Source organism: Dendrobates tinctorius, unplaced genomic scaffold (genome assembly GCF_039654945.1).
Source record: "Dendrobates tinctorius isolate UK_male_01 unplaced genomic scaffold, ASM3965494v1 ptg000290l, whole genome shotgun sequence".
In the NCBI taxonomy this organism is placed as follows: Eukaryota; Metazoa; Chordata; class Amphibia; order Anura; family Dendrobatidae; genus Dendrobates; species Dendrobates tinctorius.
Window position 1 is genome coordinate 4,180,110 of NW_027361957.1, and position 20,723 is coordinate 4,200,832.

A 20,723-nucleotide genomic window follows, 5' to 3' on the forward strand; every position below is an offset into this window, starting at 1 on the left:
ATGAGCATCAGATCTTTGAAACAAAGTTTGCCCCTTTTTTGTGTGTTTGTTCAAATATACACAAATGAAATAAATGTGTAGAACAAAACGTGTAATTGCAATAATGATGATGGTAACCCTATCTGTGGCCCTGCCATTAAAGGGTCGGGCATTATCAGTGAAGTCTCCAGTGACTACGGCACTGCTCGGCCACACTTTTCTGCAGTCCACAACCAGGATGCAGTTTGGCTGGTATTGGTCCTGTAACTGTGCTTGTTGGAAACAGCACACATTGTTGCATTGCTTTTTAAAGGGAGGTAATCCAGCAACAGCCTTAACCTATAATATGAGCCCAAAGTGGAGCTTCACTTACATTAAGCAGCTTACTTCCATTATGGATATATGTACGGTATATTTACATCTAAAATTGTCTCCTGATGTGGAGAAATCCTGCCGAGCCGTCGATGTCTCACAGCCTGCGTCATGTTGATTACATGCATTCTTTCAAGCCTGTGAGATGCAAATCGGAGTGGCTAGTGGGTACGCTGGGGTCGGCTAGAAGTGCCTGATTGATTCTTTTCAATTGTTCTAGAGAGCCAAGCAAAATATCATTCATCTCGAAAAATATTGGAAAATAGTAACCACTATGAACAGATGAAAAGCGAGATGGAAAAACAGCTGAAGTCAGAGAGGACTGAAACAAGTCACAGCATGGCATTTACCCTTATGCCACTTTATGCTGTAGGAGTGGCGCTGTTTGCTGCGTATAAGTTTTCAAAGGTAAGTAGCAGATGGCTTTTTAAGGACACGTTAAGCTGCAATCCCAAGCTGTCCTGTCTGTATATTCTTTGCATCCTCCCCTGCCCAGGAGCTGTGGTATAATCAGACCTTGTTCCTGTACAGTGAGACACGGCCATTACACAGCAGGGGCACATTTATAAGATTATCTCAGCACAGGGACATTTATTTTATTAGCACATCCCATTTTGGAACTTATAATAATAATATTTTATCTCCGTATTTGTAAGCCAAAACCAGGAGTGGGTGATGAATCCAGAAGTGGTGACGTGTTTCTATAATACTTTTCCTCTGATTGTTCCTCTCCTGGTTTTGGCTTATAAATACTGGGGTAAAATACTCACCAGATACTGAGGTAGAATACTGAACATATGAACATGGCCTTAAGGTATGTGCCCACGATCAGTAATTGCTACGGGTTTGACACTGCGTATTTATGCAGCGTCAAAAACGCAGCGGCCAGATGTTACAGCATAGTGGATGAGATTTCTAGAAATCCCATGTCCAGTCTTCGTGCATAGTCAGCTGCAGCTCACCCGTGGAGACCTACACGTGGCTCGTCTTTCAGGACCGCAGCATGTCAATTTCTCTTGTGGAGATGCTAGTATTTGCAACAGAAATTACAATTACAACAATCAAAGGTAAATGTTTCATTGCTGAAAACACTGATTGGCTGTTCAATTCTGAACAGCCAATCACAGCGATCATAGTTGTGGTGGGGCGGCACCACCCCCCGTGACCACTTTAATGCCATTGCGGTGCTGCATTAAAGATATTCTCTTCCAGTCTAAAGGGCCTGTCACACTAAGCGATATCGCTAGCAATATCGCTATAACGTCACTGGTTTTGTGACGCAGCAGCGATATTGCTAGCGATATCGCTATGTCTGATACTTACCTACGACCGCTCCCCCGCTGGTTATCGCTGATCGCGCGAGAATGTCCTGGACCATTTCTCGTCGTCAGCTTCTTGCTGGGCTTCCTGCTGTGACGACGAGCGACGCGTGGACGCGGGCGGGAGGACGTCAGGATCACCACGTCTGACAGGTAAGTAGCGACCCCCGACCCCTGCGATGTCGCTGGTGAGATCTGCCTGTGTGGCAGCTCACTAGCGACCACTTAGCGATGCACCAGTGATCCTGACCGCGTCATATCGCTGATCGGGATCGCTGGTGCATCGCTAAGTGTGACAGTACAGTAAGGGCTTGTTCAGAGAAGCACTGTATACAGAAGTGGGCTGTCCGTGTGCCCCACAGAAAGCACGCACCCATTATAATGCACCATTGCATATGGCTGATATTAACAGTCTATGTGAAAAAAGTCCTGGGACGTACTATTCTGTTGTGATTTATGGACCAGGCTAATGCATGTAAAGTAGCAAGAACACAGGGATCATTGTGTCCACATTTTGCGGACCTTCACTGGCCCAAGTTTCTGAATCTAGTGTGACAGGGTCACTGGTGCCGTACATGAGGGGAGATATGTGTCACAAAGGTTGTTTTCCTGCGTGATGTGAAAGCCATAAGTGATTTCTCCAGCATGATATGTGCTGAGAGTAATCCAGTGGCTATATGGGCCTGGCTTTCATGGTGGGTGGGTCAGAGATGGGTGGGTCGCCTACCCACCATATCTCCACCTCCAGGGTGTGGCTGGAGGGAGTTAAATGTCCAACCAGTTTTATTCTCTATCTGTGTTGTGTGGAGGAAGGAAGCCTACATACTGAAGCTCCTGTGAGAGCTGCCATACGTCCCAGAAGTGCTGTGCAGGACTGTATATGAACTTTTTCCTTTCTTTTGAGCCAGACAGGCTGTTTTCTGTTACCAGTTTGGGTTTTAGGTTTATGAAGTAATAAACCACCCAGAGTCTTTAACCAAACGTGGTCCTGTGTCTTCCTCAAGGAGCAGCTAACTGAGCCGACCTTCCACACCAGCCTAAGGCCATGTTTTCTGTACACGACACAGTGCTGTCATAATGCACTCGTGGAGAACAGATCCTAAGAGAATGTTTCTTTTTTTCCCCTCTTCTCATTTAAGATGCAGCCAAAAGAGAAAATAGGATCCAAAACCTCCGACGGTGAAGAGAAAAAATCAAAGGAAACAGGTACTTTTCTAATGTGTCTGTAAAAATATATTTGCTTGTGTACATGTCACTTAGGTGCAGATATAGGACCCGTGCATGATGATGCGCTAGACCATAGTCGCCAGGCTAAGTGACAGCCGCAGCATTTTCTTTTGAAGAGAATAAGTGCGGTATGGTAAGAAGTCAATGGAGAATAAACACATTAAATCTCTGACAATTGGGTTATGCCAGAGTATAAAAATAAAACGTGTTGAAAAGGGCCTCATTCATAAGTTAGGTGTCTTTTTTCATGGACGGCAAAAACACAATGAGGTTTACCAGTGATTCACATTCAAGTGACATCTGAGTTTCATTGATTTCTCTGATAAACAAAGAAAAGCTAGAAAAAAATTCTCCTATCTGTCACTGAAAGACAGACATCAAGTGCTGAAGGTTTGTTTTTTTTTTTGTTTTTTTTCTTCACATATCCACAGACTTGGATTTCCGATTTTGACCACTTGGTCTGAGAAAAAAAAAATTACCGTATATACTCGTGTATAAGCCGAGATTTTCAGCCCTCTCGGCTTATACACGGGTCATATACCTGGGAGTCGGTGGGGAAGGGGGAGCGTGGGTGTCAGAGATCATACTTACCTGTCCTGCCGCCGTTTCTCAGCCTCGCTCGCTTCTCCACTGTCTCCCTTCCTGTCTTCAGTGGTCACGTGGTGCCGCTCATTACCACTCATGAATATGCGCATATTCATGAGTGGTAATGAGCGGTACCACGTGACCGCTGAAGAAGGGAAGGGAGACAGTGGAGAAGCGAGCGAGGCTGCAGAGACAGTGGCAGGATGGGTGAGTATAGCGATATTCACCTGTCCCCCGGTCCATCGCTGCTCACCGCTGTTTCTGCTGCATCCTGTGTCAGTGACGATTAGGCAGCAGGGGGCGCGGTGACGTGATTATTGCGCACCGCCCCTCTGCTGGCTGAACAGTCACTGACACAAGAAGCGGCAGACAGCGGCGATGGACCCAAGAGTGGTGAGTATGGCTTCTTTTTTTTTTTTTTTTTGCAGCATATGGGGGAATATTCTATGGGGCAGCATATGGGGGCTTAGTTTATGCCCCATATTCTATGGAGCAGCATATGGGGGCATAGTCTATGGAGCAGCATATGGGGGCATAGTCTATGGAGCAGCATATGGGGGCATAGTCTATGGGGCAGCATATGGGGGCTTAGTTTATGCCCCCCATATGCTGCCCTATATTCTATGGAGCAGCATATGGGGGCATATTCTATGGAGCAGCATATGGGGGCGTATTCTATGGATTCCACCCTAGGCTTATACACGAGTCAATAAGTTTTCCCATTTTTTTGTGGCAAAATTAGGGGGGTCTGCTTATAAACGGGTCAGCTTATACACAAGTATATACGGATTGCGAACAACCCCACAGACCACATGGGTACAATTGCTATCAGTAAAAAATACAGAACCTGCAAGAAAAAAATTGACATCTGAATGAGGCCTTATTTGGTGTGGGAGGGTAGACCACAAGCTGTGTAATGGGAGAGGAAATCCCAGGCAGAACCTGCAGAGAGGCAAGGGCAGAGTCGACACGGCATCAGTTTAGAGAGAGAACCTATGTAGAACTTGGAGGAAGGAGTCATGGGCAGCATCTGATGGAGATCCCCACAATCTGCATGGGTTGTATAGAGATATAGCTGTGCTCATGCATGAGTGGTAAAAAAAGCCCGAAACACAGACTTCATATCCAGTAAAAGGCCTTATATCAGTGGAAACATCGCTTTTGCTTCTGCAGAACAGTTTTGAAAATGTATTTCTAGTAACAAGTGGATAATCTGTTAAATTAAAAACATATTTTGATTGTCTTTTTTCTTTTGTGAATCATCTAGAAAATCAGCTTTTGGAGTTAGAAAAACATCTTTCGCAAACAGAGAAAATGCTAAATTCATTACTGACCCAGCTTGATCCGCTCTCCAGCTGGTAAGCCATGCTATTTCTGTTGAGATCGTCACATGAAATGTAATGATTCTAAGGTAGTAAGGCAGCCTTTGTACTTGACTAGGGGCTACGTTAGCACTTCGTCAGCTACAGGGCTGAATTTTCCACATATTAGTAAGGCTAATCTGTAGAACTGGATGTTGCATTTGAATAAACTCTAAAATATGCAAAGCGAGTCCAGCTTTGCGTTAAGTTTGTGGACTAGGTGCTTCCCGGCCCAACAGCTGCAACCTTTTATGAGGTTTTCTTCCAGCATATCCCGGCATATCCATAAGTACATGTTAATCTCTTTACTGTCTTCAGCTGAAATCTAAATCGTCGTTGACTTTTACTGTTATAATTGACTTATGGTAGTAAATAATTCATGCAGAATGTCTTTGTGCTCACTTTTAGTGTCAATTCTTTAGCTACTGAGCAGAAAGATGAAATTATGAATCAGCTATTGTCTATCAGACAGTTAATGAAGAAGAGTGGGATGGATAAATCTACTATTAACTCAGGTAATGAGTCCATAATTTTTCAACACCTATAATTGTCCAATGGTGTGATCATAAACATAAGTCTTGCTCATAGAGATGGGCGGATCGATTCTCAGGACTCCAGTCCATCAGCCATTTGAGTAGTCTGATCTCTGGACAGGAGGTTCGCAAATTTTCTGCTTTCCGAGCACAGCTTTGGATTAGTTGGGCTGGCGCGATGATCTGCGTAATGCCGCAAAGATGAAGCCGCACCATGCTGCAACAGCATAAAAAGCTGCACCGTGGATCTGAAAAGGCAAGAGATCCGCAAGCCTTCAGTACAGCGGTCAGAGACTTCGACCTGTCTTATGGACTGGAGTCCTGCAAATTGATCCTCCCAGCTCTGGTTGCTCACTTTCTGTTACAACTTTGTGCCAAACCACATACATTGTATGGCACAGAACAGTGTTCCCCAGTTCCAGTCCTCAAGAGCCATCAACTTATCGTGCTTTCACGATTTCCTTAGTATTCACAGGTGATGGCATTATTGCCTGTGCAATACTAAGGAAATCCTGAAAACATGATCTGTTAGTGACTTTTAAGGACTGGCATTGTGGAACATTTGAGTTGCTTGGAAAACTCTACGTAAGATCATTTGAGGTCAGGCACTGGTGTTGGACAAGAAGTTTTGACTTGCAATCTGCATTCCATACTCAAACCATAACTATGGATCTTGCAGTGACACAGGCGAGCTGGAATAGCAATGGACCCACAAAGTTTGAAGCATGCAGAAGCCTAAAGTGTCTTTGAATACTGCTACAGGAAAGATATATATCTTTGTACCGTGTTAGCCAGTAGATAGAAGAATATTCAGAATTGAGAGTCCTCTGTGGTTGATACCTTTTAATGGCTAACTGAAAAGATGGTAACACATTGCAAGCTTTTGAGACTACGCAGGTCTCTTCATCAGGCTAGACTAATACAAAATCTGAAGAATCACATATTGATACACAAATATAAATATGTATAAATAATGTGTATAAATATGTGATTCTTCAGATTTTGTATTAGTCAATGCCTGATGCAGAGACCTGCGTAGTCTCGAAAGCTTGCAATGTGTTACCATCTTTTCCGTTAGCCATTAAAAGGTATCGACCACTGAGGACTCTCAATTCTAAATATTCTTCTATGACTACTGCAGCACTAAACTCGTTCTTCGCTTCTAATAAAGCGCCCAGTGGAAACCCAGAAAAACAACCCCATAGCACTATCCCTCCTGCTCTAAACTATAGGCACTATTACAATATATATTTAGGTACGTTGCATTTTCCAGGGATTCGTCACTTTTTTTTTTTTTTTTTTTTTTTTTTTGGTCTATCAAACTTCGAAATAATTTTTCAATGCCTATGGTTTCTATTGAATCCATATCCTGTCCTATGAATGTGCTCAAACAGGAACTGTGTACTCCTGTCTGGCGAGCTGTGCATTTTTCTGAGGTCTATTACACAATACGTGGGGGATCTCAGGAATCAGATCCCGCCAATCTACAGGCAATTCAAGTGTCTACTAACTGAAAAACACAAAGAAAGCTCCACTTTAAATTTCCTCAAAGCATAATAAACCATTATGAATAAATGACATTATAATTTTTAAAAGGGCAATCGCCAAAAATTCTGGGGCGCTGCATGTCTTAAATTCTTACTTGCCCCAACAATGTTACTTGTGAAGTCTCCTTTGATCTCTCGGCTGCATCTGAAGTGTGCTTGTCGTAACTTTGGCTTCAGCTACGATTAGAAATGAAAAAAAAAGCTGCTGATCTCTAAAACCATACAATTCTGGAAAGTGCTCTGTCCTTGAGAAGCTGTGGTAGCACTTCCATAGGATACTCCATACTAGTGGCACAGCCGCCATACCCTGGCGTAAAGGCTTCTTTGCATGTGTAAGAGTTGAAATCATAGCGATTGAAAAGAGGGATTTTTGGTACTTACCATAAAATCTCTTTCTTGGAACCTTCATTGGGGAACACAGGTTACCATGGGTGTATGCTACTGTCGCTAGGAGGCTGACACTATGCAAATAAGAAAAAGTTAGCTCCTCCCCAGCAATATACACCTACCGACAGGCCCGAATTACCTCAGTTGGTGCAAAAGCAGTATTAGGAGCTACTATAAGAACTCAACCTATGTACCAACCAAAACAGCGGCACATTGGCCAACACAGTACAACATTAAGGGAGGGTGCTGTGTCCCCCAATGAAGGCTCCAAGAAAGAGATTTTATGGTAAGTACCAAAAATCCCTCTTTCTTTCTCCATTGGGGGACACGGGTTACCATGGGACGTCCAAAAGCAGTCCCAAGGGTGGGAAAAAAATGCTGAGAGAAGGGTACTTGGGTCGGCCGGTGGGAGATCGCCGCCTGCAGTATCTTCCTACCCAAGCCTGCGTCAGCAGAGGTGTGAGTATCTACCTTGTAAAATCTCACAAAAGTATGGAGGGAAGACCAGCTAGCAGCCTTGCAAACTTGCAAGGCCGAAGCCTGGTACCAAACGGCCCAGGAAGCTCCCACAGCCCGGGTAGAGTGAGCCCTCACCCCTGGAGGAGGCCGTTTGTCCTGGACCCGGTATGCCTCCAGAACTGCTGAACGAATCCAACGAGCAATGGTGGATTTGGAGGCTGGAAACCCTTTCCGACAACCTTCAGAGATGACAAACAAGGAATCGGACTGACGGAAGGAAGCAGTCCTAGCAAGGTAGACTCGAATAGCCCTGACCATGTCCAACTTGTGGAGGGATCACTCCAAGGGATGAGTTAGAGAGGAACACCGAGAGGGGAGGACGATATCCTCATTGATGTGAAAGGCAGAGACTACCTTTGGGAGAAAGGCAGGAACCGGTCTGAGGACTACCTTATCCTGGTGCAAAACTAGGAAAGGAGAACGACAGGACAATGCTGCCAACTCTGAGACCCTCCTAATAGAGGTGATGGCAACCTTCCACGAGAGGAGGGAAAAAAATATCCTGAATCGGCTCAAAGGGTGCATGCTGGAGGGCGCTCAAAACAAGATTTAGATCCCATGGGTCGATCGGAGACTGGTAAGGAGCGCTATATGAGCGATGCCCTGAAGAAAAGTCTTCACATGGGGAAGAGAAGCCAGATCCCTTTGGAAGAGGATAGCCAGAGCGGACACCTGACCCTTTCAGGTAGTGAGGGAAGGGCCGGAGTTGAGACCCGAGTGTAGAAAACCAAGAACGGAGGGAAGAGAGAAGGTCATAGGAAACAAACTGACCTCGCACCACCGAAAGAAGGCTTTCCAACATCTGTGATGTGTGATGACGCTGGCTTCCTTGCCTTAATCATAGTCTGGATGACCTTCTGAGGAAAAACTTGTGTTCCTTAGGACCGCGGCCTCAACGGCCATGCCACTAAATTCAGAAACCGAGAATTCGGGTGGAAGAGGGGCCCTTGCGATAGAAGGTCTGGAAGCCTCCAGGGAACGTCCGAGAGCATGTTCAATAGCTCCGCATACCAGGTCCTCCATGGCCAGTCTGGAGCTATTAACAGGACGGGGACCCCTTCTGCCTTTATCTTTTTCATGATTCTTGGAATCAGGGGAAGAGGTGGGAACAGATAAGGCATGCGAAACTGGGACCATGGAATCTCAAGTGCGTCGCAACCGATGGCCATCGGATCCTGAGATCTGAATACGTACCGGTGAACTTTGTGGTTTGTTCGAGAAGCCATGAGATCGACATCCGGAACTCCCCACCTCAGACAAATTTGGTGGAAAACGTCGGGGTTGAGAGACCACTCGCCCGACACGAGCCCCTGACGACTCAGGAAATCGGCTTCCCAGTTGTCGACCCCTGGAACGTTGACGGCCGATATGGTGGGAACATGGTTTTCCACCCAACACAGAATCTTTGCCACCTCCAGAGTGATCTGCTTGCTGCGAGTTCTGCCTTGGTGATTTATGTACGCCACGGCCGTGGCGTTATCTGACTGGATGCGGACCGGCTTCCCCGTGAGGATGGACTGCCAGCGGATTAAGGCAAGAAGGATTGCCCTGATCTCCAATAGATGGGGAGGAGATCCTCCTGACCATCCCAGCGGCCTTGCGCTGTGAGATTGAGGAAAACCGCTCCCCAACCCAGGAGACTGGCATCGGTGGTGATGACCTGCCACCGAATGGGAAGGAAGGATCTCCCGCGTAGGACCGAGTTGGGAAGCAATCCACCAGGTTAGGGATTGGCACTGGAGGGTCCAGGGAGATCGTTGTCTTGTCCCAAGCAGACAGGAGGGCCAGCTGGAGAGGGCGGGAGTAAAACTGGGCATACGGCACTGCTTCCATGGAGGCAATCGTCTTCCCCAGGATTCTCATGCAAAGCCAAAGGGGAAGAGGGTCTGGGCGCTTCAGGGCTTTGATCCCCTGTCGGAGGGACAAAAATTTCTTCTTTCGAAGGAAGACTAGCTTGGCTGGTATCGAATTCCATGCCCAGGAATATAAGACGCTGAGTTGGGATCAGGGTCGACTTCCCCTTATTGATTATCCAGCCGAGAAGACTCAGCGTGTCCAGAGTGATCTGGAGGCTGTGATCGCAGTCTCGGCGAGATGGACCCTTGACCAGGAGATCGTCGAGATAACGGATTAAAAGAATCCCCTTTGAACGAAGGATGGCCATGACCACCGCCATGATCTTCGTGAAGACCCTGGGGGCAGACGCCAGACCGAATGGGAGAGCCGTAATGGCACTCCTGTATGGCAAACCTGAGGAACCTCTGATGCTGCACACAAACAGGAACATGCAAATAAGCGTCCTGAATGTCCACAGAGCAAAGATATATTCCCCCGGCTCCATGGAGGCGATCACCGAGCACAAGGACTCCATTCGAAAGTGGCGAACTCGAAGGTGACGATTCAACCGTTTGAGGTCCAAGATCGGGCGAAGGGAACCGTCCTTTTTTGGGACTACGAACAGGTTTGAGTAAAACCCGGAAAACAGTTTGTGCCAAGGAACGGGTACGATTACTCCTGAGTTTAGGAGAGAAGAGACAGCCTGGGAAAGCCCTGGGGCATGAGAGGGCTGTTTTGGTGGATGAGAGAGGAAGCAACGTCCTTTTGGGGCGAAGAAAATTCTATTTTGTAGCCTGATGTGACAGTCTCCCTGACCCAGGCGTTGTCGACCGCCACCAACCAAGTTTCCTTGAAAAGAAGAAGCCTGCCTCCCACCCTGGAAAGATTCCCAGGTGGGGTGACCCATCATTTAGAGGAAAATCTGTGGCCGTGAGAAACGGAGGGCATAGAGGGGTGGCTCCTAGACCTCCAGCGAGGGGCAGGTTTGAAGGAAGGTTTCCTTCTTTCTCCCTGTGTGGAAGAACGGTCCTGCTGGGAGCATCTACCTGAGGAAGAGACAGGTCGAAAAGGCTGGGGGCCCTTTCTGTTGAAGGGGCGTCTAGGCCTGGATTGGGACAGAGACGTACTTTTGCCTCAGGTGAAATACAAAAAGATCTGGTCTAGCTTGGCCCCAAAGAGCCTGGCGCCCTGGAAAGGAAGGCCAGTGAGAGATTTTTTTGGAAGCCGGATCTGCGTTCCGCGCCTTCCACCAAAGAATGCGGCGAACAGTAATAATGTTGCTGTTTGCTCTTGATGAGCAAGCAGCAGCATCCAGGGAGGCATTCAACAAGTATTTATCCGCATTGCCAATTTGGTCTGCTAAATCTGCTAGCTCTCCTGTGGGAGGTCCTGCCACAGTGCCTTGGCTAAGTATCTTTGCCAAGGCAGATATTGCTTTTGCCACCCATGAGGAGGCAAAGTTTGGACAGAAGGAAGCATCTGACGCCTCAAAGGCTGATTTGGCTAGAGCCTCAATCTATCTGTCCGTAGCGTCCTTGAGAAGCCGCATCGGGAATGGACAGGACTGTGTGAGATGCTAAGCGTGAAACCGGCGGGTGCAATTTTAGGAGATTCAGACCATTTGCTGACAAGGTCTGAACTAAAGGGGTAAAGGATGTCCAGTCGTTTTCTTCCCGGGAAGTGTTTCCCGGGATGTTCCCAGTGTCTAGAGGTAGTGACATCAAACTCATTGTGATTGGGAAAAAGTTTGGAAGGACGTTTTACCCGTTTGAATGAAATGGATTGGTCTTGAGCAGTAGCATTTTCCTCTTATTTCGAGGGTTCGAGCATTCTAGAGGTGTGATCTGCATCGGAGTCAGACTCTGACAAAGAAGCTCCATCTGACACGAGGGGCACCCTTGGTGCTGTCGAATCTGAGGAGAAGCTAGACAGAGTCCGCTTCCTAGTCCTTTCTCCTGATCTGTCCCTGTGAAGGTGGTGGTCAGGTGCGTGCAAATCACCGTGAGAGGTGTTCGGAGCCCTGGTGGCGGCAGAGAGATGCGGCATACGTTCCAGGACCTGTACCAGGGACTGTGATATTTTTGTGAGGTCTGAAACTGACTGAGACATGGCAAATCAGACCTGATACTGACTAGGACATGGCAACAGCCCACTCTGGAGGTGGGGGGAGTGCTCTCATTCCAGGCGTTAGAGGTGTCCTGAGGGGCAGACATGATGGAAGGACTGCAGGATGGGCAGAATGGGGATGGCTGGCCTGAAGCCCACTTTTTCTTACAGCGGGCTCAAGCGTAGTGAACTACCGTAGGGATATAGCCAGAGGCCGGCTCCTGCAGGGTTGGGCATAGGTAAGGGCCTATGTGAAGATGGCAGCAGGATGCTATGCAGACGATACTGCTGAGGGGAGCTAACAGATGGCCACGGGTGAGGAAAGTAGAGCCTACCAGACACCCAGCGATGCAGCAGCGCAGGTAGCTGTGTCCCCCCGCCGGAACTCTGATCAGGAGGCATGTATCGGAGTCCCTGGAGTGAGAGAAGACGCTGCAGGAGCTCAAGATGGATGCTGTGCACCCTGCGCCACAAGACACGCTGAACGGTGGGCGGGGTTATCGACTTAGGGACCCCCTGTAATTGACCGAGTGCGCCGAAAAAGGAGGCGTGCCCGGCCGTAGAAACTGAAAGCGGCGTCCCGATAGGCTGGCATGCCTGTGGGGGCGTGACCAGTCTGCTATGAGCCTAATGCCAGAGTCGGGACCTACGAACAGGCAGGGGCGTGCCCTACGCAGGAAAATGAAAGAAAGGTGCCGATTGGCTGTCACCGGCAAGGAGGTGTGTCCGAGGATCAGAGAATAGCCGCACTGAGCTGTGCGGCAGGGAAGAGGAAGCCGTTGATAAGGGGAATGGCAGAGGGGACGTGGCCTAAACTGAACAGCCCGGAGGAAGAAGGCTGTAAAATGCCGGACAGCGCGCGCTATAAGGAAAAAATGGTGCGGAATTTGAATCTGAATCCTGAGTAGAGGGAGAAGCAGGAGCTGCAGGAGCATACCGGTGGGTGCTGCAGGGGCCTACCGGTGGGGTGGGGGGGGGGGGAACATACCTGTTTCTTGAATCCAGCTCCTCTTCATAGCTGAGGATGACATCAGGAGCCCTCGGGAGGGAGAGTGTCCTGGGAGTAAGATCCTCATTCCCGCACAGTCTCCTGACGGTGCAGAAGATGGCGTCACCCCTTAGGAATAAGGGGGAAGGCCACCACCGGTGACCACAGTCTTCCTCTCAGCCCTCTCCGAGGAGAGGGGTGAGGAGGGGAATAGGCAAGGACTGGCCAACGAGAGTCGTCCTGAAACACCCCGACGGGGGACAGGGGACAAAGTCCTGCCAGTGGGTTCGAGAGTGGGCGATGTGGGTGACACCACACTGCTCTCTCGGTCGCTTAAATGTGGGAAAACAGGGTGAGAGATCTGCACCGTTACCCGACTAGCTGTATCTTGAAAAACAAAGGTGAAATGATAAACACATACAAAAACCTGTAAGAAAAAAACACTGCGGATCTGGTTAGATCCAGGTCCGCCTCCTACAGTCAGACACTAAGCAAAAACTGAGGTAATTTGGGCCTGTCGGTAGGTGTATACTGCTGGGGAGGAGCAGGGCTGTGGAGTCGGTATAAAATACTCAGACTCCTAAAATATATAATAAATTGGGTACAGTAATTCAATCCAGAATGTGCTGAATATTTTTTTATAGGAATTTGGGAAAGTTATGAAATGTCCTATAAATGGCTGTTCTATTCCTGATCTAAGGCTACATTCACACACAGCGTTTTTCCTGCGTTTTTTGAGGATACGTTTTTCAGCTGCAAAAGCAGATCAGCTTTTTAAAAAACCGCATCACCTGAAAGGTTTTTGAGCTCATAGATAATGTTTTCAATAGCAAAAGCAGATTAGAAATCTGCTCTATCTATCCATTTATCGATATCTGTCTATCCATATCTTATCTGTACCAAAAAGAATGAAAGCCGGGTAGGACACAGACTAAAGCCCCCGTCACACATAGCGAGATCGCTGCTGAGTCACAAGTTTTGTGACGCAACAGCGATCTCACGATTGAGAAATGGCCAGGACATTTTTTTGATCGCTGGTCTCCCGCTGGCCAGCACGCTGCCCAAAAGGATGCCCAGTAACACATCAACATCAGTTGATAGTTGGAATAAATAGACTGCATTCATCACCACCTCTTCTTAAGGTGCAGGCTTTATTTTCAAGTGTAGGGGTGTGCAGTATGAGGTTCTGCTGAACAGTATGAGGCTCTGCACCCCCCCCCAGGTTTGATCCTGGCTACACCCATGGTGTGAATGTAGCCTGAGGATCTAGGCTTTGTCTTAGCTTAGATAAGTCATAGTGTATATCAGTACAGACCAAAAGTTTGGACACACCTCATTCAAAGAGTTTTCTTTATTTTCATGACTGAAAATTGTAGATTCACTTTGAAGGCATCAAAACTATGAATTAACACATGTGGAATTATATAATTATCAAAAAAGTGTGAAACAACTGAAAATACTGTGTCTTATATTCTAGGTTCTTCAAAGTAGCCACCTTTTTGCTTTGATTACTGCTTTGCACACTCTTGGCATTCATTCTCTTGATGAGCTTCAAGAGGTAGTCACCGGAAATGGTTTTCACTTCACAGGTGTGCCCTGTCAGGTTTAATAAGTGGGATTTCTTGCCTTATAAATGGGGTTGGGACCATCAGTTGTGTTGTGCAGAAGTCTGGTGGATACACAGCTGATAGTCTTACTGAATAGACTGTTAGAATTTGTATTATGGCAAGAAAACAGCAGCTGAGGAAAGAAAAACGAGTGGCCATCATTACTTTAAGAAATGAAGGTCAGTCAGTCCGAAAAATTGGGAAAACTTTGAAAGTTTGCCCAAGTGCAGTGGCAAAAACCATCAAGCGCTACAAAGAAACTGGCTCACATGAGGACCGAACAAGAGAAGAAAAAAAAAAAAAAAAAGGGTCTTACCAGCTCACTTGAAAACAGCCTGTGGTGTGTGGGAGCAAGGAATCACGTCGTCCAGCGTGTAGTTACTCCAGAACAAAGAAAAAAATTTCAGCTACTAAAAGATCCATTTATTGAGTGAAAAGTAAGACAGAGTTCACATGATTGTCTCTATTACGCATTTCGAACACCCACACTGTGTTCTTTATCAAAAAAGCTGACGACAATGCTGGCAAATGCCTTTTTGTACACAGCTATAGCCAGTAGAAAATGATACACATGTGTCACATACAGTTTATTATAATTACCCCGTATGGGTAAGAATTACTAAGACATGTAGAAAAGCATTTAGCAGTTAACCACCATTTAATAACAACAAAAAAAAAAAAAAAAAACATTTTGTCACCTGGTTGTCATATAGTAGCCAAAAAGGCAATTACCATTGGTAACATCATTTCACCTAGTTTATTTTCTCCAGATAAAATTAAAAAAACATGGCTTAATTATTCTGTTTTTTTTTTTAAGTGCAGTTCTATGCGTTGTAGAACCTGCGCTCACTCTGTGGTGACTCATGAGTTTTCTAACTGTGACAATGCCAAACAATACAGGATTTCTCAATATATCAATTGTAACTCTAGGAATGTTGTGTATTTGATTAACTGCATTATATGTACTTAATCTTAGTTACGTTGGGTGTACTACCAGACATCTAAAAACCCGCATTTCCGAACATATTACGGATATTATTTCGGTAGGGAGCTTCAACCGCAATGTTTCTTCAGCTCCTAAACATTTTATTTCTCACCATCAGAGAAACATTTCATCTCTCAGAGTAACAGGCATTGAAAGAATTATGAAGCAACCGCAAGGAGGGAATGTCAGAAAACGCTTATTAACAAGAGAAGCTTATTGGATCTTCTGTTTGGGAACATGCACACCGAGCGGTTTAAATGCACGAAAGGAGATCTTATATCATTATTAATGTGCGGACATTGAATTGTTAAATTATGCAAACAATTGTGGTTTTGTTTATTTTTTATTAATGGTAGTTAACTGCTCAATGCTTTTCTATATGTCTTAGTAATTGATATATGCTTTTCTACATGTCTTAGTAATTACCCATATGGGGTAATTTTAATTAACTGTATGTGACACGTGTATCATCACTTTCTATTGGCTATAGCTGTGTACAAAAAGGCATTTGCCAGCATTGTCGTCAGCTGTTTTGATAAAGAACACAGTGTGGGTGTTGGAAACGCGTAAGGCTAGTTTCACATTAGCATTTACGGCCGCAGCGTCGGGCTGCGCTCGGCCGCCGCTAAGCCCCGCCCCTGCCACGCCTCCTATCTTTAGCACTGGGGACGCAGGCCGTGCGCAGTATGCGTTTGGGTCCTTTTAACGCTGCGCCGTGCGCACCAAATTGCAACCTGTTGCGTTTGGCACTAGTCGGCGCAGCGTCAAAGGGACACATGCGCCGCCAAACGCATACTGCGCATGGCCTGCGTCCCCAGTGCTAAAGATAGGGGACGCATGCAGCGTCATGCGTCTGTAGGCGGAGCTACTGGCGGAGCCGTGGCAGGGGCGGGGCTTAGCGGCGGCCGTGCGCAGCCAGACGCTGCAGCCGTAAACGCTAATGTGAAACTAGCCTAATAGAGACAATCATGTGAACTGTCTTTTCACTCAATAAATGGATCTTTTAGTAGCTGGAATTTTTTTTTTTCTTTTTTGACATGAGGACCGCCCCAGGAAAGGAAGACCAAGAGTCACCTCTGCTGCGGAGGATAAGTTCATCCGAGTCACCAGCCTCAGAAATCGCAGGTTAACAGAGGCTCAGATTAGAGACCAGGTCAATGCCACACAGAGTTCTAGCAGCAGACACATCTCTACAACAACTGTTAAGAGGAGACTTTGTGCAGCAGGCCTTCATGGTAAAATAGCTGCTAGGAAACCACTGCTAAGGACAGGCAACAAGCAGAAGAGACATGTTTGGGCTAAAGAACACAAGGAATGGACATTAGACCAGTGGAAATCTGTGCTTTGGTCTGATGAGTCCAAATTTGAGATCTTTGGTTCCAACCACCGTGTCTTTGTGCGACGCAGAAAAGGTGAATGGATGGAGTCTACATGCCTGGTTCCCACCGTGAAGCATGGAGGAGGAGGAGGTATGATGGTGCTTTGCTGGTGACACTGTTGGGGAGTTATTCAAAATTGAAGGCATACTGAACCAGTATGGCTACCACAGTATCTTGCAGCGGCATGCTATTCCATCCGGTTTGCGTTTAGTTGAACCATCATTTATTTTTCAACAGGACAATGACCCCCAAACACACCTCCAGGCTGTGTAAGGGCTATTTGACTAAGAAGGAGAGTGATGAGGTGCTACGCCTGGTTTGGTTTTCGAGATGGTTTGGGGGTGAGATGGACCGCAGAGTGAAGGCAAAAGGGCCAACAAGTGCTAAGCATCTCTGGGAACTCCTTCAAGACTGTTGGAAGACCATATTCTGGTAATTACCTCTTGAAGCTCATCAAGAGAATGCCAAGAGTGTGCAAAGCAGTAATCAAAGCAAAACCTAGAATATAAGACATATTTTCAGTTGTTTCACACTTTTTTTGTTAATTATATAATTCCACATGTGTTAATTCATAGTTTTAATGCCTTCAGAGTGAATCTACAATTTTCATAGTCATGAAAATAAAGAAAACTCTTTGAATGAGAAGGTGTGTCCAAACTTTTGGTCTGTACTGTATATATGTAATCAATATTATATAGTGTATTACATATTTACAATTTATTACAGTTTCTTGTGTTCTAAAGTATTCCAATAAATATACATTATGTGCTATCTAAATATCTTGATTATTGTATCATAAAAATGATTAAATGTCTGATGTTCACATTGTACTACAATACATTTTTCACTTAAATATAAGCAATATATGTGGGAGTCATGGAGTCTGAGTCGGTGTAAGGGAAATTGAGGAGTCGGAGTGACAGGTTTGGCTTACCGACTCCACAGCCCTGGGGAGGAGCTAACTTTTTCTCATTTGCATAGTGTCAGCCTCCTAGCGACAGCAGCATACACCCATGGTAACCTGTGTCCCCCAATGAAGCGAGAAAGAAAGTTGAATTTTCCCACTCTAACATGTTCCAAGTTTTTTAGAAATGTCATTTGATGCCTGATATTGGACTAGACTGTGATTTTTTTTTTTTTTTTATGTTCTTGTCACCGATGCGCAAGATCGATAACCAATTTCTTATGTTTACGGTAGATCAGTCCTGTGAAGATACATTTGAGAATCTGATTGATTCATTCAGCGTTCAGAAATCTGAAATCTCAGGAGAAGGAAAAGACATTTCAAAGCTTGATGCGGATGTTCTTGATTTGGCTGTACATGACCCTGTTTCAGAAGAGCCAGCCATGCAGCTTAAGTCTCATAGTAAAGAAGACTGTTCTCTGCTTGAGGAACAAAACCTAACGGCAGGACATACAACTGATGGGTTGAGAAAACGCAACATAAAAGACTGAGATAACACTGGACTAGAATATCATGTCTACAGTTTATTTGGGGAAAAGTGCTTCACGGATTTAAATTTAACATCTCTAAGGGTTTGTCTATGCTTGGGACAAGTGGTGCCAATCATTCTATGTGACAGCACACTGTTTGAATCGGGACAGCGGTCGTGTGTACGCCTGTTGCTAGTATTCCTTGTCCAAACTGATGATTTCCATTATTGTTCATATGCCTACTGGATTCATCCAGCTTCTATATTGAGAGAAGTCGATTGCGTCTAATCAGCACGTAACCGAACCATAAATATGCAAATTGCATGCGTACCTACTTCCACCAGGAATTAACGACAAATCGTGACAGCGAGTACACGGTCACGTTCCCAGTCTAAAGTTGCACAGCGTGACCGCACGCTTTCTTTTCCCCAAGCCTGGTGGACAACCCCTTTATGATATACAGAAATGATTAAATCAAGGCTATATGTATAAAGATGCATTTTGTAATATATTACATAATCCTCAAAATGGCAGTTCTTTATAAACCCATTTTTTTTCCTCACCTGGTGGTAATATCTCAATTGGTAAGGTGGATTCTCAGTCTTCATCTGAATGAGTGACCATTTTGCAGTACGGACTGAAGACGTTGATGCAGTGAGGTGGTTAGGCTGGAGCAATGGATGCTGTAATAGTGCTGGACTGCCGCTGGAAGAGTAGAGTGGTAGACCACAAGGGAGCCAGAGATTCTGTGTAGCAAAACTGATGAAGCAGAGTCAGCATAATGCCAAAATGGAGTACTCATTCCTGCAGCAGTGCTGTGTAGATATGGAGACACAGCAGCGATGTAGCTAAGACCTGTGGCTCGCTCGGAGATAAGGCGGGAGACCTGCTTGTGCTGGTGGAGCAGGGTCTGACTGCAGAGTATGTAAGCAGACCCACTTGAAAGCAAAATAAATGGAGCATGGTAGAAAGTCAGGATAGTGGCTAACACAATCGACTACCTAAATGCTACGGCTGAGTAATCAGCCTGAGTTGGCTTTAAAACCTAAAGCCAAGATGTCAGAAGTGCCATGGCAATCCAACATCGTAGCTAGAGGGGGAGTTGGGGCTTAAAACTGGCTCCAATTTTAAGCCCCAAGGCGAAAACGCTTGCGGATTTGATGCGGATTTCCAGTGGATGGTAATGCGTCTTTGGTGTGCGGATTTGTTAGGTGGTATTGGATCTGTGAATTTTCTCCCTTGTGCTTCTGGAGGAGAGAGGTGTTTAGAAGAAAAATATGGCATATTCTAATATATGTCTTCTTTAAAACCAGGCCTGAGCAGTGCTAATTTTGGAGAACCAGCTAGTATGTCTAAAAGTGTTTTCCAGTTTCAATAAACCATTGACCACTGGCACAGTTCATTCATCTAGCCACAGATACAAAATGGTTTCATGGGTGCTGCATGCACATAAGATCTAATATCCATGTGTGGGCTTTTTTGTTCACATTGAAGTACGTACATCAACTAGTTGATAACACAAGAACCACTCACTTTGATTTTCACTAGAGAAAGGATATGCTTTGAAGGAGATAGTTGAAGCTTCTTCACACGCTTGTATTATAGAGCATTTAGGATACAATCTAAATACACTACTCACAAGTTAGGGATATTTCACTTTCGGGTGAAATTTCAGGATGAACCTAAAATGCACTCTAACCTTTTCATGTGAACTTAATGTGACCTTCCGTAAACTTTTGGACGCACCTGCCCAACTGTTCAATGTTTCAGTACTTTTTGCACAACTTGCCTGCTGGTCATGGGCCGCCTTGTCTGCTATGTTGTTAACAGAATCGCTGTTCTCAAGACACCCATACTGTTAAGAGCTGTGAGGAAGCACAAAGTCGCTGACTCCGTCACTTACCCCAGCAGGCCACAGGTATCATTAGAAATATTGGTCTTGTAGTAAATCTTGGCTTCTCCACCCAGGGTAATATTAGTAATATATCCCCATCTGGTGATTGGGGGTGGGAACTCCATGGGCCTGTGTGATTTCAAATGCCAGGGATGAATTTCAATCCCAGTCTGTACCTGCCTATACAGCTGTAAATAAACATCATCACTTTTGATTGAAGTGAATTGAGTGTACGGTAAATAATTCCTTGGATGTACAGCTCTGACAAAAATTAAGAGACCACTTTCAAATGTTCAGTTTGTCTGATTTCTCTTTATAGGTGTATTTTTGAGTAAATTGTTCTTTTAGTCTGTAAACTTCTGACATGTGTCCGAATTTCCAAGCAATAATTACTCTGTCGGCTTATTGGGGGACACAGAACCGTGGGTGTTATGCTGCTGTCCACTAGGAGGCGACACTATGCATAATCTGAAAAAGATTAACTTTGGCTCCTCCTCTGCAGTATACACCCCTGGACGGCGTCTGCCTTCTCCAGTTTTTGCTTAGTGTTGCAGGAGGCACACCTAAGAATTTTTTTTTTTTTTTTTTTTACTCCGTCTTTTTCCTGGATTTTTTTCCAAAGGACTACAGATGAAGAAAAGCGGGTCTCCAGCGAGACTCCCGGC

At 45.6% G+C, this 20,723-nt stretch overlaps 1 protein-coding gene across 1 annotated transcript in view; it reads left to right on the top strand.

The window, feature by feature from the left end:
- CCDC107 (coiled-coil domain containing 107) overlaps window positions 1-20,282 on the top strand; it is a 36,301-nt gene extending 16,019 nt beyond the window's left edge. The window contains exons 2-6 of the mRNA XM_073559998.1: window positions 572-759; window positions 2,810-2,876; window positions 4,750-4,840; window positions 5,252-5,358; window positions 17,929-20,282. Of these exons, the coding sequence (XP_073416099.1) occupies window positions 572-759; window positions 2,810-2,876; window positions 4,750-4,840; window positions 5,252-5,358; window positions 17,929-18,185 (710 nt within the window). The 3' untranslated portion in view covers window positions 18,186-20,282. The remainder of the gene's footprint in view (window positions 1-571; window positions 760-2,809; window positions 2,877-4,749; window positions 4,841-5,251; window positions 5,359-17,928) is intronic.
- Window positions 20,283-20,723: the final 441 nt, after the last annotated feature.